General features: G+C 41.7%; 1 protein-coding gene across 2 annotated transcripts; it reads left to right on the forward strand.

Annotated features, from left to right (window-relative positions):
- The first annotated feature begins 11,151 nt into the window (after window positions 1-11,151).
- Window positions 11,152-18,916, forward strand: LOC141646947 (peptidyl-prolyl cis-trans isomerase CYP37, chloroplastic). Of its 2 annotated transcripts, none has more exons than XM_074454957.1 (12): window positions 11,152-11,433; window positions 13,285-13,545; window positions 13,867-13,956; window positions 14,370-14,465; window positions 15,218-15,325; window positions 16,233-16,282; window positions 16,448-16,550; window positions 16,863-16,916; window positions 17,441-17,599; window positions 17,690-17,812; window positions 18,300-18,349; window positions 18,465-18,916. In XM_074454957.1, the coding sequence occupies exons 1-12, from the start codon at window positions 11,227-11,229 to the stop codon at window positions 18,574-18,576; spliced, it is 1,413 nt and encodes a 470-aa protein (XP_074311058.1). In that variant the 5' UTR covers window positions 11,152-11,226; the 3' UTR covers window positions 18,577-18,916. The 2 variants fall into 2 exon arrangements, with proteins under 2 accessions (XP_074311058.1, XP_074311059.1); XM_074454958.1 differs by having other exon boundaries at window positions 11,182-11,433; window positions 13,277-13,545.
- The last annotated feature ends 265 nt before the right edge of the window (window positions 18,917-19,181 follow it).

A 19,181-nucleotide genomic window follows, 5' to 3' on the forward strand; every position in this document is an offset into this window, starting at 1 on the left:
TGAGTTATGTGATTTGTGACTAATTGAAGTCTTAACAAAAAAAATTAAGGAAAAAAGGTAATACGTGCAACAAAGATAAACTGGGTAGAATTCACAAACTTTTGACAAAGAATCTTCCAAGAATTGGCGGATGTAATAATGTCTTACGTGGCTTCATTGAGATTTATACTACTATATGTAATTATACATACTACATAGTATAAAAGGAGTATCTGTCAAAAAATAAAAAGTCAATGAAACTATAATAATGAAATGTAAACTGAAACAATTAATTTAATTCTGTAGAATGAGATACAATTAAATAAGAATATAAAATATATTGTAGCTACGTAAAGTTGTTATAAAGTCAAGTTGAAATGATTAATTCAATTAGGATTTTATGTGAACCAAATAATTTTGAATTGAGTGTGGAACCTTAAAGATGAAAAATCTTCAAAACAAAATCTCAAAAGTGTTTAAGGTAGAGAAGTCGAAATATTGTGGTAATGCAAGTGATGATAATTGTAGACAAAAATATGACAATGTGTATAGGTAGTATAAATGAGGAGGGGGGAGCCAAAAAATCAACTAAGAAAGGATTTAGATGTCAATTTAGTAGAGTAAATTAATTATTAATTATTAATAGCAATAAATATGAGGAAACTAAAAAGTTTATTGACATTTACATTCTTTTGTACAACATAAATTTTATTTTTATTTTCATTAATTATATGCATGTGACACATCACAATTCAAGATGACTTTTGATAGGAGACATTACTTAGTGAAATGCTTAGTTTTATCTTTTTAAAATATTGTATAGATTTTCCGTGAAAATCACGTGACTTCTCTAGCTTGTCATTAATAATTATTTGCTCACGTAATGTTATTTTTGTTTTCTTATAGTGTCTTGATACTTACATCATTCTTTATTGTTTATTTGTTATTGTATCATGTTTATATTATTCTTATTTGTTATCTATAGCCAAATGATATTGTATTTACTCGACATTTAAATGATATTTTTTCCAGTTTATAACATTATTAAAATGATGATATCATAAAAATAGTAAGTAACATCAACCATAGTTATATTTTATGTTTGAAAATAATAATTATATTGAAAAATTAAACTATTTTTCACTCATTTTCACTTAACCGTTGTAACATTTAATCAAATAAAAAAAAAATGAGATGGATATAATAGATCGAGATAAAAAAACATCGATATTACTGCAATATTCTCACTTCAAAAATTCAAAAATAAAAAAATATGTTACTATTTGATAGTCAAAGTACGAGCAAAATATAAATTTTATTCAATACATATGTAATATGTTGTTAATCCCAACAAATTAACTACACATTATTAATTAATGAATACTGTTCCGGGTGTAATTCCAGAGCAAGTATCGTTACCACCCGTGGCTTGTAGAATAATGTCTTGAGTTGAACCCTTCTTGCCTTTATGGTTCCTCGCGGCCTCTCCTGCAACAATGAACGAACTGAGGGCTTGGCTTTGTGCCAAGCGTACTCACTCCGACGCTCAAGTCAGTAAACTTAAAGGATTAAGTTGTGTTACTTGGCTAGATATGTATTATAGAGAGATAAGGAAGATATTACCAGATGAATAGTGTATTTAGGTTAAGTTGTGGGATCCTTTCCTCAATGAAGGTTGAGGAGTATTTATAGGCTTTCACCTTTTGTCACGTAGTGGCCAAGTGGCCAAGTGGCTAGCGGTGGAAAGATCGATCTACCCCTCGGCCGAGGGACCTATGTCGGCCGGCGGGCCATGTTGACTCACCGCCGAGGGGTCTTGGATATGAGTACGCGGGTATGTGTCCCGGCTGGCGGGTTGTCACGCCGAGACCAGGCTAATGAGCCGATGGGCTCCATCGGCTAAGCGATCCGAGTTGTTGACTTTCTTTGTGGATATCTTTGACCTTGTTCAATATGTTGACTTGGTCGGCGGTGCGAGAATATGCCCCATCAATTTGCCCCAGCGTAGTCTATGCCGTGGTATGGGCTCCGATGTACGTTTGAGCGTATATTCTGCGCAAGTAATTTGTAACAAATGTTTAGATCGGCTTCTTCTGCGGCGGCTTCTTTTTCCTCGGCCTGGTCTATCCTAGGCCGTACCATATCCCCCCTCCACATGGATGCGCAAAGGGTATCCGATGTGGAAAAGAAAGTGATATTTGGCCGAGACCGGGGTTGAGAGTCCGGTTGCTTTTGATTGCCCCCGGCGCTACCTAGCTTGGTTGATCGAGTGGCCGGCGGAGAACAGATGCTTGGGAATTTGTTTGAGGAAGGTAAATAGGCGGAGAGATATGAACGGGCGTGTTGAAGACGCTTGGTCACTGTTGCATTGATTGACGTCTAACTGTTGCAACGATTGACATCCCGTGGTTGCATGTCCGACACGTGTCTGCACGCTGATTGGATGACGCTTCATGGGCTGTTCGCTGATTGGTCCTTCTTTATGGGCTTTGCCCTATAAATAGGGCAGTTATTCCGTGAAATTGGCCACCAATTTCAGTTTCTCAAATTTTTCTCCAAAATCTTCATCCTTCTAAACTTTCAAGGGCTTCTTTTTCTTCCAATCTTCAGAGTCTTTGATCCGGCGAGTGTTTTTTCTTCAAGGTAAACAGACAAGTTTCTTCACTTTTATCTTGCTAGTAATTTGTTGTGAACATGTCTTCTCGCGATCTTTGGACCTAGTAAACTGCGTCGGGGGCCCTAGGTCTCCTTCTCAAGTTGATCCTCAAATTCGGAGGAATGGGAGGATGATGATTCTTATGGTGATTTTGGTGATGATTTCGGTGATGATGCGGAGAGGCCTCGTCCTAGTGAGGGGAGACAGTACGTCATGGATCACGGCGACGCCTGTAAGGTTCGCCTCGACCGTGCTTGGTCCCATAAGCTTGCCAGTTGTTCAGGCGAGAAATTTTTCGAGGGCCATTTTTTCTTTGGCAAGGGATACAAGATTGTCATCCCTGAGGAGGGTCATGCCGTCTGTTGCCCTCCACCGGGCCATACCGGTGTATATATGCGACATTTGGAGTACGGGCTCCGGTTTCCGCTGAACGAGTACGTCATGGCTATCATCAAAGCTATGAACGTCGCTGTGGCCCAATTGCATCCGTTGGCCATGAGGACGATAGTCGGCTTTGTGTGGCTTTGTCTCTTCAAGGGAGAGGCTCCAACGGTGAATTTATTCCGCCGGCTTCACCATCTCAAACCATCAATCTCTGGCCGCGTCGGATGGTACAGTGTGCAAATGGAGCAGGGTTATGTCTCTGTTGACAAACTTTCTTCCTGCAAGGACTGGCAAGGTCGGTGGGTGTATGTTAAGGTACCGGATGACTATCCGCTGCCCCGTTGCTTTCAGCACCAAGTTAACTTGCGGTGTGAGACTGAGGCGGAGCGCGACAGATGGGTCTCTCGGAAAAAACTCAAGATGGATGCCAGCAGGGTCTCTCTTAAGGAGGATGAGAGGCTGGCGATGAGGCTCTTTGAGGCGGACAAGAGTGGGGTGCCGAAAAGATGGATTCCCCCGTGTGAGATCATTCTTCAGGATGAGCCGCTCTGCCATGTCGGCCTCATACCGGCCTTAGCACAGGGTGAGTGGGGTCGGTGTGAGGCCCATCACCAATGTTGCTGTTCCTGTTCTTCGAACTCCGATTTAATTCTATTTAATTCTTGCTTTGTTTCCTCTGCAGACCACTTTGGACCGGACCTGTCTGAGAACATCCTCCAGAGAATGGGGCTGCACAAAGACAAGACCGTTGCTAATCTGCATCCCAAAGCTTTAGCCCATGATCGCCGGACGTCGCCGAATGACCTCATGGATCGGCAGATGAAAAACCTGAATGCGGTGGAGGCCAAGGCGAAGGTTGTTAGTAACGTGTCGCGTCATACGCGAAAGACAAAGCCTTCGACGGTGGTGGCGTCGACATCGGCTCCACCTTCCATCCCCCCTGTTCAGAAGGAGACGGTGGAGATCGTTTACATCTCTAATGGGGATGATTCTAACGAGGAGGAGGGGTCTACCCTTGTCCGTAAGAGAAAGCGGATGCTTTTACGCGTCGTTGCTTCTTCTGGCGATGAGGAAGCGCCCTTCGGCCCAAGAAGGCTAAGCACGATCGATCTATCGGTGGCTCGATTTAGCCGGTTCATCGAGCGATGCTGATGGCGAGCTCATCGGCACGTCTATGTAGATACCGATGCTTTTTTTTTTTTTTTTTTTTTTTTTTTTTTTTTTTTTTTAGATCAGATCATTGTCGTCGCCGTTCTTCGAGCAAAGACGTGGGGAGAAACCCGCGCAGGTTGATGGTCATGACGTCGCCATTAGCTCTTCATCCCAGAAGGTTTCCCCCTCCCGGCTGAAGGTTGGCGATCATAACGTCGCCATTAACTCTTCATCCCAGAAGGTTTCCCCCTCCCGGCTGAAGGTTGGCGATCACAACGTCGCTATTAACTCTTCATCCCAGAAGGTTTCCCCCTCCCGGCTCGTAGCGGAAGGTGCGAGGTTGGTCGAGGACCTGGCGAGGTGGAACGAGCTGACCGGCGCTCGCATTATAGAGCAGGAGAAGGCCGTGGCTCAGTCCGCTCTTGAGCTTGATGTCACTAAGAAGGTGGCCACGAAGGCGAGACTGGATCTCCTCAATGAGCAGAAGCTTAGGGGAGACGTTGAGAAAGCGCTCTCGGCTGAGAGAAAACTTAGGTGGGACGCTGACAAGGAGGTCCTTGCTGAGAGAGCCAAGGCCGAGGCTGCTGCGGCCGAAGTCGCAAATTTGCTGGAGAAGTGTGACCTTGTTCAGAGGCACGCCGACCTTTATCTCCAGCAGAGGAACGAATTTAGGGGTAAATTTCAGATCCAGGGGAAGGTGATCCGGAGCAAGGAGGCCATCATCAGGCAAAAGGAGGATGACATTGAGATGCTCCAAACCAAAATGCTCACGACATGTGTTCCGAGGGATCCGGCGAGGTGCCGGGGAAGCAATTGAGGAGCTCTTTCCTCTTGAAGGTTCCTTTCCGTGGGGCAAATATGACGAGCTGTTTGACGATAAGCTCGAAGCGAAGGAGAAAGCCGTGGAGGAGAGGGTCAAGGAGGCGGTGAGGGTGAAGATAGAGCAGGAGGCGGCCGAGGAGGCAGCAACCCTTGCTGAGAGGGCGAAGACGGCCAATGAGGAGGCCAAGAGAATGAGGGAAGCTGAGGCTGCCGAGGCAAAGGATGAGGCTGCCAAGAAAGCCGCTGGGTTGCCCACCAAGAAGAAGATCTTTTGCTACCGCTGCGATGGCGGCGACAACGAGGCATAGGGAGATGATGTCTGTACCATTTTGCTTTTCGTCTTTGTATTTCTTGTAATTTTGTTGAACATATTTAATAAGAGCTCGTTTCTTCTGTCTCCGGCTTGGCCGAGGTTTTTACCTCATTCCCTTTTCCTTGTGCTAATAGTTGAGCATCTCAATCTGTACTTAACGTTTCACTTTGTCTCTGGCTCGGCCGAGGTCTTTTCTCATCCTTGTCTGATTTTTTTTTATTTTTTTTATTTTTTTTTGGCGTCTCCTCTGTTTCCGCCTTGGCTTGGTCGAGGCGGTTTTAGAGTGCGTTTTGATCGCTTTGCGAGTATCGACTGCGCTGGTCGTGACCGTCGAGGTATTTATTTCCTGAGAGTGATTGTCATTCTTGCCAGTGTGACGGTGTCAGCCGGCGAGTGCTCCTTGTTACTGATTGCCGCTCTTGTCGGTGTGACAGTGTGAGCTGGCGTCTATTTCTTGATAGCGTCTGACGTGGCGTCTACCACTTGGAGTGACTGCGACGGCGTCTACCTCTTGGGGTGACTGCCGTGGCGTCTACTACTTGGGGTGACTGCGACGGCGCCTATTTCTTGGAGGAGACTGCCGCTCTTGTCGGTATGATGGTGTGGTGGCGTCTATTTCTTGATAGCGTCGACGTGGCGTCTACCACTTGGAGTGGCTGCGACGGCGTCTACCTCTTGGGGTATTTGCCGCCGTGGCGTCTACTACTGGGGTGGCTGCGACGGCGCCTATTTCTTGGAGGAGGCTGCCGCTCTTGTCGGTATGACGGTGTGTGTGGTGGCGTCTATTTCTTGATAGCGTCGACGTGGCGTCTACCACTTGGAGTGACTGCGACGGCGTCTACCTCTTGGGGTGACTGCCGTGGCGTCTACTACTTGGGGTGACTGCGACGGCGCTTATTTCTTGGAGGAGACTGCCGCTCTTGTTGGTATGACAGTGTGAGCTGGCGTCTGCTGCTTGATAGTGACTATGGGGAAAATGAACGTTCTGATGGAAGATTTGAACGATTTGTCATTAGATAAAAACATGCGTCGGGGTGTCCACAACTGTTTTGGACACCTCCGCCGTTACACCGAGTTTTCCCGAGATTACCAGTCGAAGGCGCACCTTCTCGGTCAGCCGCTAGCTACATCCATGAGGCCGCCCCCCTGTTGCAAGGATAGACTTTTCCCTTTCTCCGATTTCTTTGCTTCTTTGAGGGATTGCATGTTGCATCCTCGGCGGCCTATACGGACGTTGACCACTTCGTTATTTTCGTCTTTGGAGACGAGCTTATGCGCTTCCCCCCGGTCCGAGACATACATCAGTGTTAGGGCCCAGATGGACATCACTGCGTCAGCCTCGCTCAGGGTGATTCGGCCTATGAGAACGTTATAGGCGGACGAGCCGTCGATGACCACGAACTCAGCTAGGGCATTTTTGGCCGCATTCTTTTCGCCGAACGTTACGGAGTCGATTGATCCTAGTGGTACCAGGCCGGCCCGGGAGAAGTTGTATAGTGGGTTGGTGCGGGGGCTCAAGTCCTTGATTTTCGGGCCGAGGTGAGGAAGCACTCCCTGAACATGATGTTCGTGTACGCGCCTGTATCGATCAGGCACCTTTTGACCAGGTGGTTGGATATGTCCAAATTGACTACAAGTGGGTCGCTGTGTGGAGCGATGACTCCTTCGTAGTCCTTCCTTCCGATGGTTATATCGGGGATGTTGGAAGCGGGGATCGTTGTGTTGGGCACAAAGTTGATGGCACGATATAGCTCGTTCAGTGCCGTTTGTGCCCGTGAGCGGACCCTCCGTTCTCGTTGCCCCCGATGACGACGTGAATCACTCCTATCCGTTCGAAGACGGATTTCTTACTGGCTATCTGCGTCGGTCTTTTGGCTTGCGACAACGTACTTGCCGAGGCTCCCCTTCCGGATCGGCTCTTCAATGGCATTCTTGGATGCGAGCGATCGTTGGTTAGATGGTGGGTGTGGCCGTGGTACTCACGATCTTGGCTCGTGTCACCGTCACTTTTTGGCTTGGGGGTCTCTCCCACCGGCCCTCGTTTTTGCTCGGGCGAAGACCTCGGCGGCGATACGACGAGAGGGGTTTTGTCACTATACCGCCTCGGTGGTACGTTCTGAACTCCACCGGTGCCGCCGAGTCTGTTTCTGGCGGATCGTCCGACCGTGACCTATTATTCTCACGGCGCCTTTCATCGGACCGTGACCCATTCTTTGTCACGGCGTCCTTCGCCGGGTTGTCCTCCCGGCACTCTTCTTTTCGAGTGTTCGGCCTCACCTGGGGCCTACCCGGGTCTTGTGATAGTCTTCTACCTTGATGGCTTGGTGTTGACTTCTGGCGGCGTCCAAACCTAGGCCTCCGCACTTGATGAGTTCATTTTTTAAATCTCCCCTTGGGAGGCCCTTCATCAGCGCGAAGGCCGCGGTTCGGGATTAATTTCTCGAATCTGCTGGACTTTTCCGTCGAACCTCTTCATGTAGCTTCGTAGAGACTCGCCCCCCTCCTGTTTGATAGTTAGGAGGTCCGATGTCTCCACGGCCCTTCTCTTGTTGCAAGAGTACTGGGCTAGAAAAGCGTCCCTTAGGTCGGCGTAATAGTATACCGAGCCGTCGGGAAGCCCCTTGTACCAACTTTGAGCCATCCCATGCAAAGTTGTTGGGAAGACTCGGCACCAAACCTCATCGGGCTGCTCCCATACCGACATGTGAGACTCGAAAGCCTCGGCGTGGTCGGCTGGATCACCTTCCCCTTTGTATGATATGGGCGGCAACTTGAGCTTGGTTGGCACACGGGCTTCTAGGACGTAGGCGCCGAGGGGCCGTCGATCACATGCCGAATGACACGCGGCGATCGGCTCCTCGCATTCCTAATCCGGCTCCTCTCCTCGTAGCGGGAGGGGCTCCTTCTTTGACTTGGACTTCTTCTCCAACTCTGCTGAGCCGGGCTCCTCTGGCTCCTTTGGGGCGAGCCTCGTTCGTGCCGCGGGGACGCTGTCCTCCCATGAGTACGGGAAGGACTTAGGTCCACCACGCCCACTTTGGGCTCCCCCGGCGGCTTGACTGGGTCAGCTTCTCCTAGTGCTCCGTTCAAATTTCTCGGAGTCACGTTTTGGCCCCTGGTCTCTGGACGGTTTCCGTCGCTCTTGTCGGCGTGACGGTGTGAGCGGGCGTATTGCGATTAGGTCCGGGAGCATTTTCAGTTTTGCTATGTCAACCACATGTCCCATGATAGTGACCTGGTTGGCTGGCAACGGCATGTCGGGTACTATTGGCATCCCGAACTCCGGTTGGATTACCCCGCCGGTGGAGGGCTCAATGACTCCAGAATTGTTGAAAGTGTTATCCTGGTAGAGTGCGGTTTCGTCGGTCACGACTGCGTCTTGTTGTTTCGACATCTTCTTAGCTTTTCGGGTGGGTTTTTGTTGTTTTTTTTTTGTTTGGGAATGTGACTAGCTTCTAGTGTCTTTCCCCACAGACGGCGCCAATTGTTCCGGGTGTAATTCCAGAGCAAGTATCGTTACCACCCGTGGCTTGTAGAATAATGTCTTGAGTTGAACCCTTCTTGCCTTTATGGTTCCTCTCGGCCTCTCCTGCAACAATGAACGAACTGAGGGCTTGGCTTTGTGCCAAGCGTACTCACTCCGACGCTCAAGTCAGTAAACTTAAAGGATTAAGTTGTGTTACTTGGCTAGATATGTATTGTAGAGAGATAAGGAAGATATTACCAGATGAATAGTGTATTTAGGTTAAGTTGTGGGATCCTTTCCTCAATGAAGGTTGAGGAGTATTTATAGGCTTTCACCTTTTGTCACGTAGTGGCCAAGTGGCCAAGTGGCTAGCAGGTGGAAAGACTGATCTACCCCTCGGCCGAGGGACCTATGTCAGGCCGGCGGGCCATGTTGACTCACCGCCGAGGGGTCTTGGATATGAGTACGCGGTTATGTGTCCCGGCTGGCAGGTTGTCACGCCGAGACCCAGGCTAATAGGCCGATGGGCTCCATCGGCTAAGCAGTCTGAGTTGTTGACTTGCTGTGGATATCTTTGACCTTGTTCAATATGTTGACTTGGTCAGCGGTGCAGAATATGCCCCATCAAATACATTAAAAAAAATTCCAAAACATTACATTGTTCTTAAGAATGTGTGAGACAAAAAAGTTAAGGGTACAATTTGGTCAAGCTTGAGTTTCATTCACCAAAGTTGGACATTCTTTCGCCACAATGGATGGTGATATATATTCGATTATCGATCATCAATAATCTCAAGTGTCATCATCAACATTCGACAACACCAAAAATGAACAATACGATATAAATGCTTGTTAATTATACATTCTCGTTTCTTCTATTTTTCTCTTAACTCTTCATTTCTCGTTCATTTCACCACAAAAGAAAGATAGTTTTTTTTAAAAAAAAAAAATTCAATCAAATGAAAACAAATAGGTAAGCTAGATTCTCATCTACTAATCTTATTTTATAGGTAAAATTTGTTGATGGTTTCATAATTATGGAATATGAAAAGTTTGGTATTAAAGAGGAATAAATTGTAATTATAAATAGAGTAATGTTTGGAAGATGAAAGTTTACGCAGGATAAATGATTATAATATATTGATTACTACTTTATCTTTTTGTATTTTGTTTTTAATTTATTTTTTCATTAATTTTTGATCTAGCATATAATTATAACTACTCAATCTAACATTTTTATGTTATTGTATAACTTGTATTACGTCACGTGTCTTTCTAATAGCTAATCAATCTAGGCTTTTTATATTATTGTATAGATTTCGAAAAAATAATTAATTTGGAATAAATTTTAAAGGATAATTAAACAATAAAAGTGGAATGGAGAAGGTCTCGTTTAAATTCACCATGAACACAAAATTATAAATATAATTATTTTAGTTTACTTACTAAATATATTGCTAAACAATGCATTTTTTTTTATAAAACCTTATCCTTTACGTGAAATAATTTCATGAACTAAATACATGGTATTACTACCCTTTTAAAATTCTATTATTAGTCTATAATTTCAATTAAGTATTTACAAAATTTGTATTTAAATTACTTAAATTAAATTAATATTTATTTTCCAAATATTTTATATTTTCCTAATAACATATTTTGTATGATCTTCAATACTCATTTGTTGATTAATTAGTTCTGTAAAATATCTTCTATATACAACAAAGTTATGGTATATTATTGTTTTTTCTAGTAATAACAATAGTGAATTAATGCCTTTCAAAAAAAAAAAAAAAACGATAGTGAATTAGTGACAATACAATTTTTTTTTTAACTTCATTTATTCTTTTTCGTTCTTAATTTCTTATATATTCAGTTTTTTTATTTCGAATACATATAATACTACTCCATATGAAATATCTTGAAATTATTAACTTATAGTTAATGCGTATTTTTTTATTATAGTTTTTTTTAGTTAATTAAATTTAAAACTAATGGAATATGGATGGATTTTTAAAGAAAATAAGTGAATTAAATTAATGCAATATAATAATAAATTGATAATGCATGTCATATTAGTTTGTCAAGTCATATTGTTATTGTGTATGTGGATTTTTTTCATCCTATGTGGCATTGTCTATGTGGCATTTTTAGGCTAGCCTTTTAATAGTATTTTATAGATCAAGCAAAGTCAATAATTTGCCACAATAAATAGATAACTCCGAAAGTCGATCTAACAAATAACTCCATCCAAATACAAACACATTCAAAATAACCCGGCTCGTATGCAAACATACTAAAATTCTAAAAAGTAACGCGGAATAAATCCGTATCTGGTCCGAATAACCCGTTTGCGAGATCTAATCCCAAATTGCCAAGTAGATAACGATTTCTATCAGGACGAGACGCGCCACATCTGTTTATCACTCAAAACTAACCAACACAACTTCTGTGATGAACTCTACAATGGCGTCTTCAATGTCATTACCATTATCTTCCTCACCATTTCACCTCTTTTCTTCTCACAAAACTTCTCTTAACTCACATTTCACTTCTTCATTTCAAAGGCATTTCATTTTGCCTCTTTTTTCTACAATTCCTTCAAAAATTTCATCTGGGCATCACTCTTTTTCACCAATTCATGCTCATTTTTCATCAAAGGTTGGTTCTTTTACTGTTACTGTAATTTCCCTTTTGTTAAATTTGTGTATTCATTTTAAAGTTCGTTTCTTTATTAGAAATTACGAGCACAAATTATAGAATAAGACCGTCTTATTGTCTTACAGTCATTTGTTACTGTCAATTGATGAGGTATTTAACATACCAAATAACCGTCTTACGCAATAGTTACTGAAGTAGGATTATTGCTCTTGGGTGTAATTATCAATGTGGGACGTTTGATGTTAAATTACTTAATTAATCTGCACAATTTGCACATGCTATGATTGATATGCCTAAACTTTTGTTTACGGTATTGGTTTTTGATTTCTTTGATGTGGATTGAGAATTAATCTGTCCTGAATTGTTTGTTCCTTGACCGTATTTCAATGAAAGATTGAGGGCTCGCTTGGAATGAGAGTATATTAAGGTAGTAATAAAGGCTAAAATAAGAAGAAATGGAAGGAGATTGGTGGTTTGTGGTGGTTGTGGAGGGTGGAAAGAGGTGGTGAGGGAGGAATTATTACCTCCATATGGAGGTAATGCATTACTTGAGGGGGGAGGTGGGTAATTATTACCCCTTAATGGATAGATTATTACACTATCTTCCTCCATTTCTATCTCCAACCTCCATCACTTTCCCCCATTTTCTAGTTCATTTACGATCTATTACTCCCTTAATAATTACTCCCATTCCAAGCGAGCTGTGAAAGGTAAACAAATGATTGGGACAGAGGGAGTATTTTGGAGCATTTTTGGTCATATTTTGAGTGCCCTGATGTTGTTATTCACTACCTCAAGGATTTAAGTGAATAGTCGGAGTAACATAGCTTAAGGTGAACCAAATTCTCATTTGTGACGGGTAATATCCGTCACAAGGTTATGACGGGTCAAATAAAACCCACTTGGGTAGATAAAGACAAGCCATTTGTGATTCACTCGGTACTCTTACTTTTGTCTTATCTACCTATGTGGGTGATACTTGACCCGTCACAAGAAAGACTTACTGTAAGGTGAAAACAAAGAATGGGGTGGTAGAAAGTTAAATTCTCAACTTTATTCAATCATTTCTTTAAAATCCTCTTAGTAGGCCTTGTTGTTTAGATAATTCTGGAATTGTGGTGCATAAGATACGTACCCGAAGGTACTCTCGTTTATCAGACTGTGAAAGGGGTGGGAGAGAGTTGAATCCTGAACTTCCTTTCAGCTATCGTCTTTATTATCCTCTCAGGAGGCCTTATTGTTTAGATAATTCTGTAATTGTGGTGCATAGTATATGTAGCCTAAGGGTATTCCCATTTTTGAGATAGTGCGAATATTAGGTTTTTTCCAATCGATCCTACTACTCCGATCTTTGAGACTATGAGAGAGTGTGTAAGGACTTGACTCCCGTTTATGAGTGTGCAAATTTTGAGTAAGTACTCGTAGATGAGAGTGCAATGGTCATTGACAAGGTTAAGCCTGTTATCTTGGAGGATAGGCCAGATAGTAGTGTAGACATTATGTACCTAAAAGGGTTTTGAGATCCCATAGATTTTTGTACAGTTGACGTTTTACGCAACTGTACCTAATTTGAAATTATTATAGCTTGAATCCCCATACTAAAAAACAAATGAGAACTAAACTAAAAATACAGCATGCTGTACGGATTCTGGCAACGTCCTTTTATTACTATTGATGACGTTTTGCTTAGCTAACTTCATGCTTCTTTTTGTTGAACACTGTAATCACTAATCAGCCAATTGCATATCATATTCATTTTCTGCACAAGACTTGCAATTTACATCAATACAGTCAAAATGTTAACATTATCGTAGTTATTCCATTTCATAAATGTAAACTTCAGTTACGCAGGAATCAACAGATCAGCCCTGTTCTTCACTTGTTTCGTGCTCGTATATGGTGAAACAAGGACTGAAAAGGCTTCAAGTTACCCTAGCAGCAGTTCTTCTGGCTGTTCAGATTGCATCTCCACTGCCTTATTTTGATGGAGATTCTTACTCTGTGCCACCCGCAGAAGCAGTTCTTTATTCCCCAGACACTAAAGTTCCAAGAACTGGGGAACTTGCACTAAGACGAGCCATCCCTGCCAATCCAAACATGAAAGCTGTACAGGTCAGTCTCACAACTATATCAACAAGAACATTACCTTTGTGCCTCAAGGGCTCCCACAAATGGCAGGGTGAGGGAGTTGGATGTAAGCAACCTTGCCTTTGTGTTAACAACATCAAGAGATTGTTTACATGATCCATAATGACAATTGCGACATTGCGTTGAGAATAGTCATTTTCGTGACCCATTTTGCATTAGTCTTTCATAATCCAAAAAAATAGAATAGTGAGTATTTGGCTCCATTGGAAATAAGAACCCGTCTTACAGTTTTGAGAGTGATATTTGGTTTATCATTTGCTGACTTATTTCGTTATGTTTATAAAGGAGTCTCTTGAGGACATATCATATTTACTCAGGATTCCCCAAAGGAAACCCTTCGGAACAATGGAGGGAAATGTAAAGAAATCTTTAAAGGTATCCTTTTCTTTATCTTGGTTTCTGTACTATTTCATGTTGGAGGGCATCTTTTGCATGCACTTAGCGTCTGCGTAATCACAGGAAGCTGAGAAATCAGTGATAGTTATACCGTTTCTGTTTGTTCTGTAAAGCTTTCTTACGATCTTATCTGCACGAATGGTACCAATGGTTTTGACAGAACTATGAAAAACCATATCTTCTTCTTTTTTCATAGCATGGTACTCCATATAACTCATGTCGCAGTTCCTGAACTATGACATCATTTGCATTTATGTACTCATTATGGTTTGCTTCACTCACAAAATCATTGTTGATAATTTTACATACACTTTTCCTTCAAGTAAATCTCATGGTGTTGTAAGAGGTATTATGGGTCGTGATCTTTGTGTTCTGTTTTATTTCCATTCCAGGCAGCAGTAGATGGAAAGGAAGCTATTTTGGCTAGCATGCCCCCCGAGTTCAGAGAAAAAGGATCTCTTCTTTATGAGTCTCTAATTGACGGGAAGGTATTGACGTACTGTTCAAGTTGAATTTTCAAATTTGGGACTTAAGAAGTTGCTCTTCCTACATCGGAATGAGTACTTGAGATCTCAAATTGAGGTCTTAAGGCACTAGCGTCCTAGGTAGCACGGACACTTCTCCTAATCAGCCGTCCCGTGTCCGACACCGTGTCGGACACCGACACTCCTCGGACACACGTCGAAACGTGTCGGACACCTACAAAGTCGTGTCTAACTTTCTACATTTATTCGGGCACGTGTCCGACGCGTGTCCATGGTATTTCGGCCGTGTCCGACGCGTGTCCATGACATTTGGACATCATTTGGGGTGAATGATGTTCTTTAAACGTGAATGAGCTGTCGAAAGAGATTGATTAAAATATTCGTTTGGATGGTAAATGAAAACGAGTTATAATTAAGGGCAAGTTTTAGCTTCACTTATTTAAATTTAATATCAAATACTTTTATAAAAATAAAATCGAACCTTTATAATTTTAAAATATATATTTTATTAAATTTAAATAACGTGTCCCGTGTCCTAAATTTCAAGGGATGCCGTGTCACGTGTCCGTGTCGTGTCCGTGTCCCGTGTCCGTGTCCGTTTTGGTGCTACCTAGCTAGCGTCTCATGGAAAGTGTATACTAGCCACACCGTATTATTATGTCTTAACTCTTAATAGCTGAATTATGTCTTCAACAGTTTGATAAGTATATGTCGATGGATCTTAATACTCATATCAAATATCTTTGAACTTTCAGGGTGGATTGAAAACACTTCTTAAATATATAAGTGACAAAGACGCTGATAGAGTATCCGTTGGCCTTGCATCTTCATTAGATATTGTTGCAGAAATGGAGCTATTACAGGTATTGTCTTCCTCCATGCACAAACATCCATTGAAAGGACAAGATGACTTTAAAGGATTTGAAGTTCTCATTCTGTCATAGTTTTTATGTTCATGTACTTCGATGCTTCGTAAGTAAGTGTGTAATGTATCTGCTGGTATATCAGACTTTCTTGTGCACTTGTCAGTTGTCACCTACCAGTCGACCATTCACAACTTTGCCTGATAAAGGCGTCATGAGAAACTCACACAAATTACCCCCCAAAAAAGAAAAAGACTCACGTAAGCGCAAACCTTTAATTTGCCTGAGGCTTATATAAGACGGCTTTACACGTTAGAGTGAGACCAGCACATTAACTTGGATAAAATGATGAATACATCATTAAGGATCAGAGTTGGTTTTACGTGTTAAACCGTCTCGTATAAGAATTAATTTCTTCGTGTCGTAAGCGAAACTGCCACAACAGATTTTATTAGAAGGCTGACATAAAAATATAAATAATATTGGGTACAAATTATTGTGTGAGGAGAGAAATATTACTTTTATAAGGATTTGGCTATATGATTGAGAAAGAAAGTGACGAGGGTGAGATTCGGCTTTCAGTGAAAAGGAAATACCAGGGCAGAATTTGCTAAGAAGTTATGAGAGGGGTATATAAGGCAATGAAACAATTTTTCCTGAAAATTCAGCATGAGATGGCATATTCTGATATTTTTGCTCGAAATTACTTTGTGAGATGAGGTATTAAGTTTGATTTTATCAATATAGGTAGTAAATTTAAAAAAAGTGTATCTAATAGGTTGCAAACTACACAATAGCCAATATACGAGTGGACCAAGAATTTACATGAGGCCGGGTTTGAACCCGAGCAAAGTCAATGTTCTTCGTTTTCCTTATGTCTTCATGATGTGTTTTTTTAATTCCACAGGCTCCAGGGCTATCGTTTTTATTGCCTGCGGAATATTCGAAGTATCCAAGGCATGTTTTCTTAACTTCTTTTAGATATTTGATCAGTTGAGGGGGAGCTGAGACGAGCTTTTAATTAAACGATGCTCTTATTGTCTAATTGAATCTTCAAAGTGTCCCATTGATTTGCGTCCTTTAACTGGGTTAGTGAGTTACAAAAATTGGTCTTTTCCATAGGTTTTCAGGGAGAGGAACAGTTGAATTTACCATTGAAAAAGGAGATGGTTCAACCTTTTCTCCTCAATCTGGCGGCGAAGCCAAACATACAGCCACTATTCAGGTACGGTGTAGCTATTTAGCTATATAGCCCTTGTGAGCCAACATGAGAATCTTAGTCCATCCTGCCTGCTTTTTATAGCAGTCTCCATTGCAATATCGAGTCGTGGGTTTTTGTTGTGTAACCGATTTACTGAATCTAACGGCTGCTGAGCAATCTAAGGGAAGATTTTTTTCTGTAAAAAATGTAACTTTATGTCTTTAGACAGGATGTCATTTCCCTAGGTAGGGATTTCTGAACATTCGTTAGCATTGTAGGAGCAACTGTTTCTTAAGTTACATTTCCAGTTATCTGACAACAACTGCATATACACAGGTTGTAATAGATGGATATTCGGCGCCACTGACAGCTGGGAATTTCGCTAAATTGGTAAGGTACTTGCTGATAAACTTTCCTCATCTATTTCATTTGTTACTTTTTGCGTACAGGTTTCATTTTCTAACCAACACCACACTTCTTCAATTATCACTTTGGCCTTGGTTCAAATTGCTAGAGTATAACCCGTATCTTGTGATTCCTGTCTGTCACCGCAATGTTTGCACCTTTTAATCCTGTATATCACCGCAATGTTCCGCAACTGTTAATTATTTATCCCCTAGTGGAACAGTCAGAGATCAGCCTGTAGTGCTACGGATCGAGTGATGATCAACCCTTTTCCTCTTTCCACTTCCTACGGTAACACATGTTGACCCTTTGGTTAACTGTAACTCAATTGGGTATATAAGGAGGTTAAGCTTATGAAAATGTTGCAGAGGATGTGATACAATTGAGTTAAAGGCAAATTTTAATTGTGTTGCTGAGAGGAACACCTTGGAAAAAACGGATATTATTATGATCATATAAAATGATCTTATGGATATATAGCATTCTCAGTCGTGCGCATGATTTATCAGGTGACTGATGGTGCATATGATGGCACTAAGCTCAATTTTGCCACCCAAGCTGTTCTCTCTGACAACAAACTTGATCAAAGCATCGGTTATAGTGTTCCTCTCGAGATTATGCCCGCTGGACAATTTGAACCACTTTATAAGACAAAATTAAGTGTACAGGTATCTTTCAAACTTCACACCTCTATTAATTAATTCTCATGTCCTCCACTGTCAATCTCGGTATTAATTCTCACTTTTTCTTCGTTTAAGGATGGTGAGCTTCCAGTATTGCCATTATCTGTTTATGGAGCAGTCGCTATGGCCCATAGTGAAGCTTCTGAGGAGTTATCATCACCAAATCAGTTCTTCTTTTATCTGTATGACAAGAGAAATGTAAGCCTTAACCAATTCTTAAACGTGCTTTCGATCTGCTCTAGATCTATATTGTCATACAGGGGTCGAATATCTGATTTTCGCTTGCATGGTTCTCATGATTGTTGTTGGATGAACTGAGTCAACTGACTATTAGGTTATTCTTCAAATGATGTAACACCGACATTTTTCCGGTGCCTCAAAAGCTCCTGGTTATGACGAAACCTGGCAAACATGTCATTCTGTTGGAGTTAGTTTGTGTCCGGTTTCAAGCTATACTATACACTTTGAGTCGGATCTTATCACGTCTTTTAGGCAGCGAGTCAGTCCAGATAGGATCAGGTCCAACATAGTTCGGGAAATCTGCAGGCGGGATTGAGGTTTAATTGTCTGGGACTCGGGTCAGTCTTTTTGGGACTACTTTTGGAGGTGAAGGGGAATCATGCATAAGATGATATCATTGTTTCATCTTTATGTATACAAATTTGACATCCCTTATATTCCGCAGGCTGGATTGGGAGGGCTATCTTTTGATGAAGGTCAATTCTCTGTTTTCGGGTATGCCCTTAATGGTTCATTCTGTGATTTAACTCCGGGATTTTTTATTTTTTTTTGTTTTGTTTTTTTTGTTTTTCCCTGCAATTTCACCATAACAAGGAATGCTTTCATGCAGTTACACAACAGCGGGGCGAGATGTTCTTCCTCAAATAAAGACGGGTGATATAATTAAATCTGCAAAGCTCATAGAAGGCAATGATCGTCTCATACTGCCAAATCAAAGTTAAGAAGATTTTATTACATTCAATGAAAGCTCCATTCAGTGTCTCTATTTATAGCTTCAATTATTTCCATGATTTTCGTCATGCTGTTCTTTCTTCCCCACCTTCAACGAGGCGAGGAGTTGATTTATCTTCTAAATGTCATCTTGATAGAGGTCTTTCAATGCCGGATTTCATCTGTCCTGCCCAAATTACATGGTTCAATCTCATATTCATACAATACTGTACAATTATATCTCAACATTTTATAATTCCAGTTTTTGCATAAATCCCATTCATGACATGTCTTATCTGTAATGAATTTCTTTCTGCTTTCTCTATTTAGCGTAATTTGCCGTCAAGGCTATGTATTTCATGTTTATAATACCAGTTTCGTAAATTCTGCTGAAATAGGAATGCATTTCGATAACAAAAATTTGTGTTTTCAGTGGCAGGATTTTTTTTTTAAATTTTTTTTTTTCGATAAGTGGGATAATTTTTTGTTTTTTCAATGAGTGACGTAAATAATATTAATCTTGCCCCTAACCATTCGTTATTAAGAAGAAAGAAGATGATCCTGTTTTAGCACGTCATATGCAGCGATGCAGGTATTCTTGAGGCAACGGGGTAAT

Source organism: Silene latifolia, chromosome 3 (genome assembly GCF_048544455.1).
Source record: "Silene latifolia isolate original U9 population chromosome 3, ASM4854445v1, whole genome shotgun sequence".
Classification (NCBI taxonomy): domain Eukaryota; kingdom Viridiplantae; phylum Streptophyta; class Magnoliopsida; order Caryophyllales; family Caryophyllaceae; genus Silene; species Silene latifolia.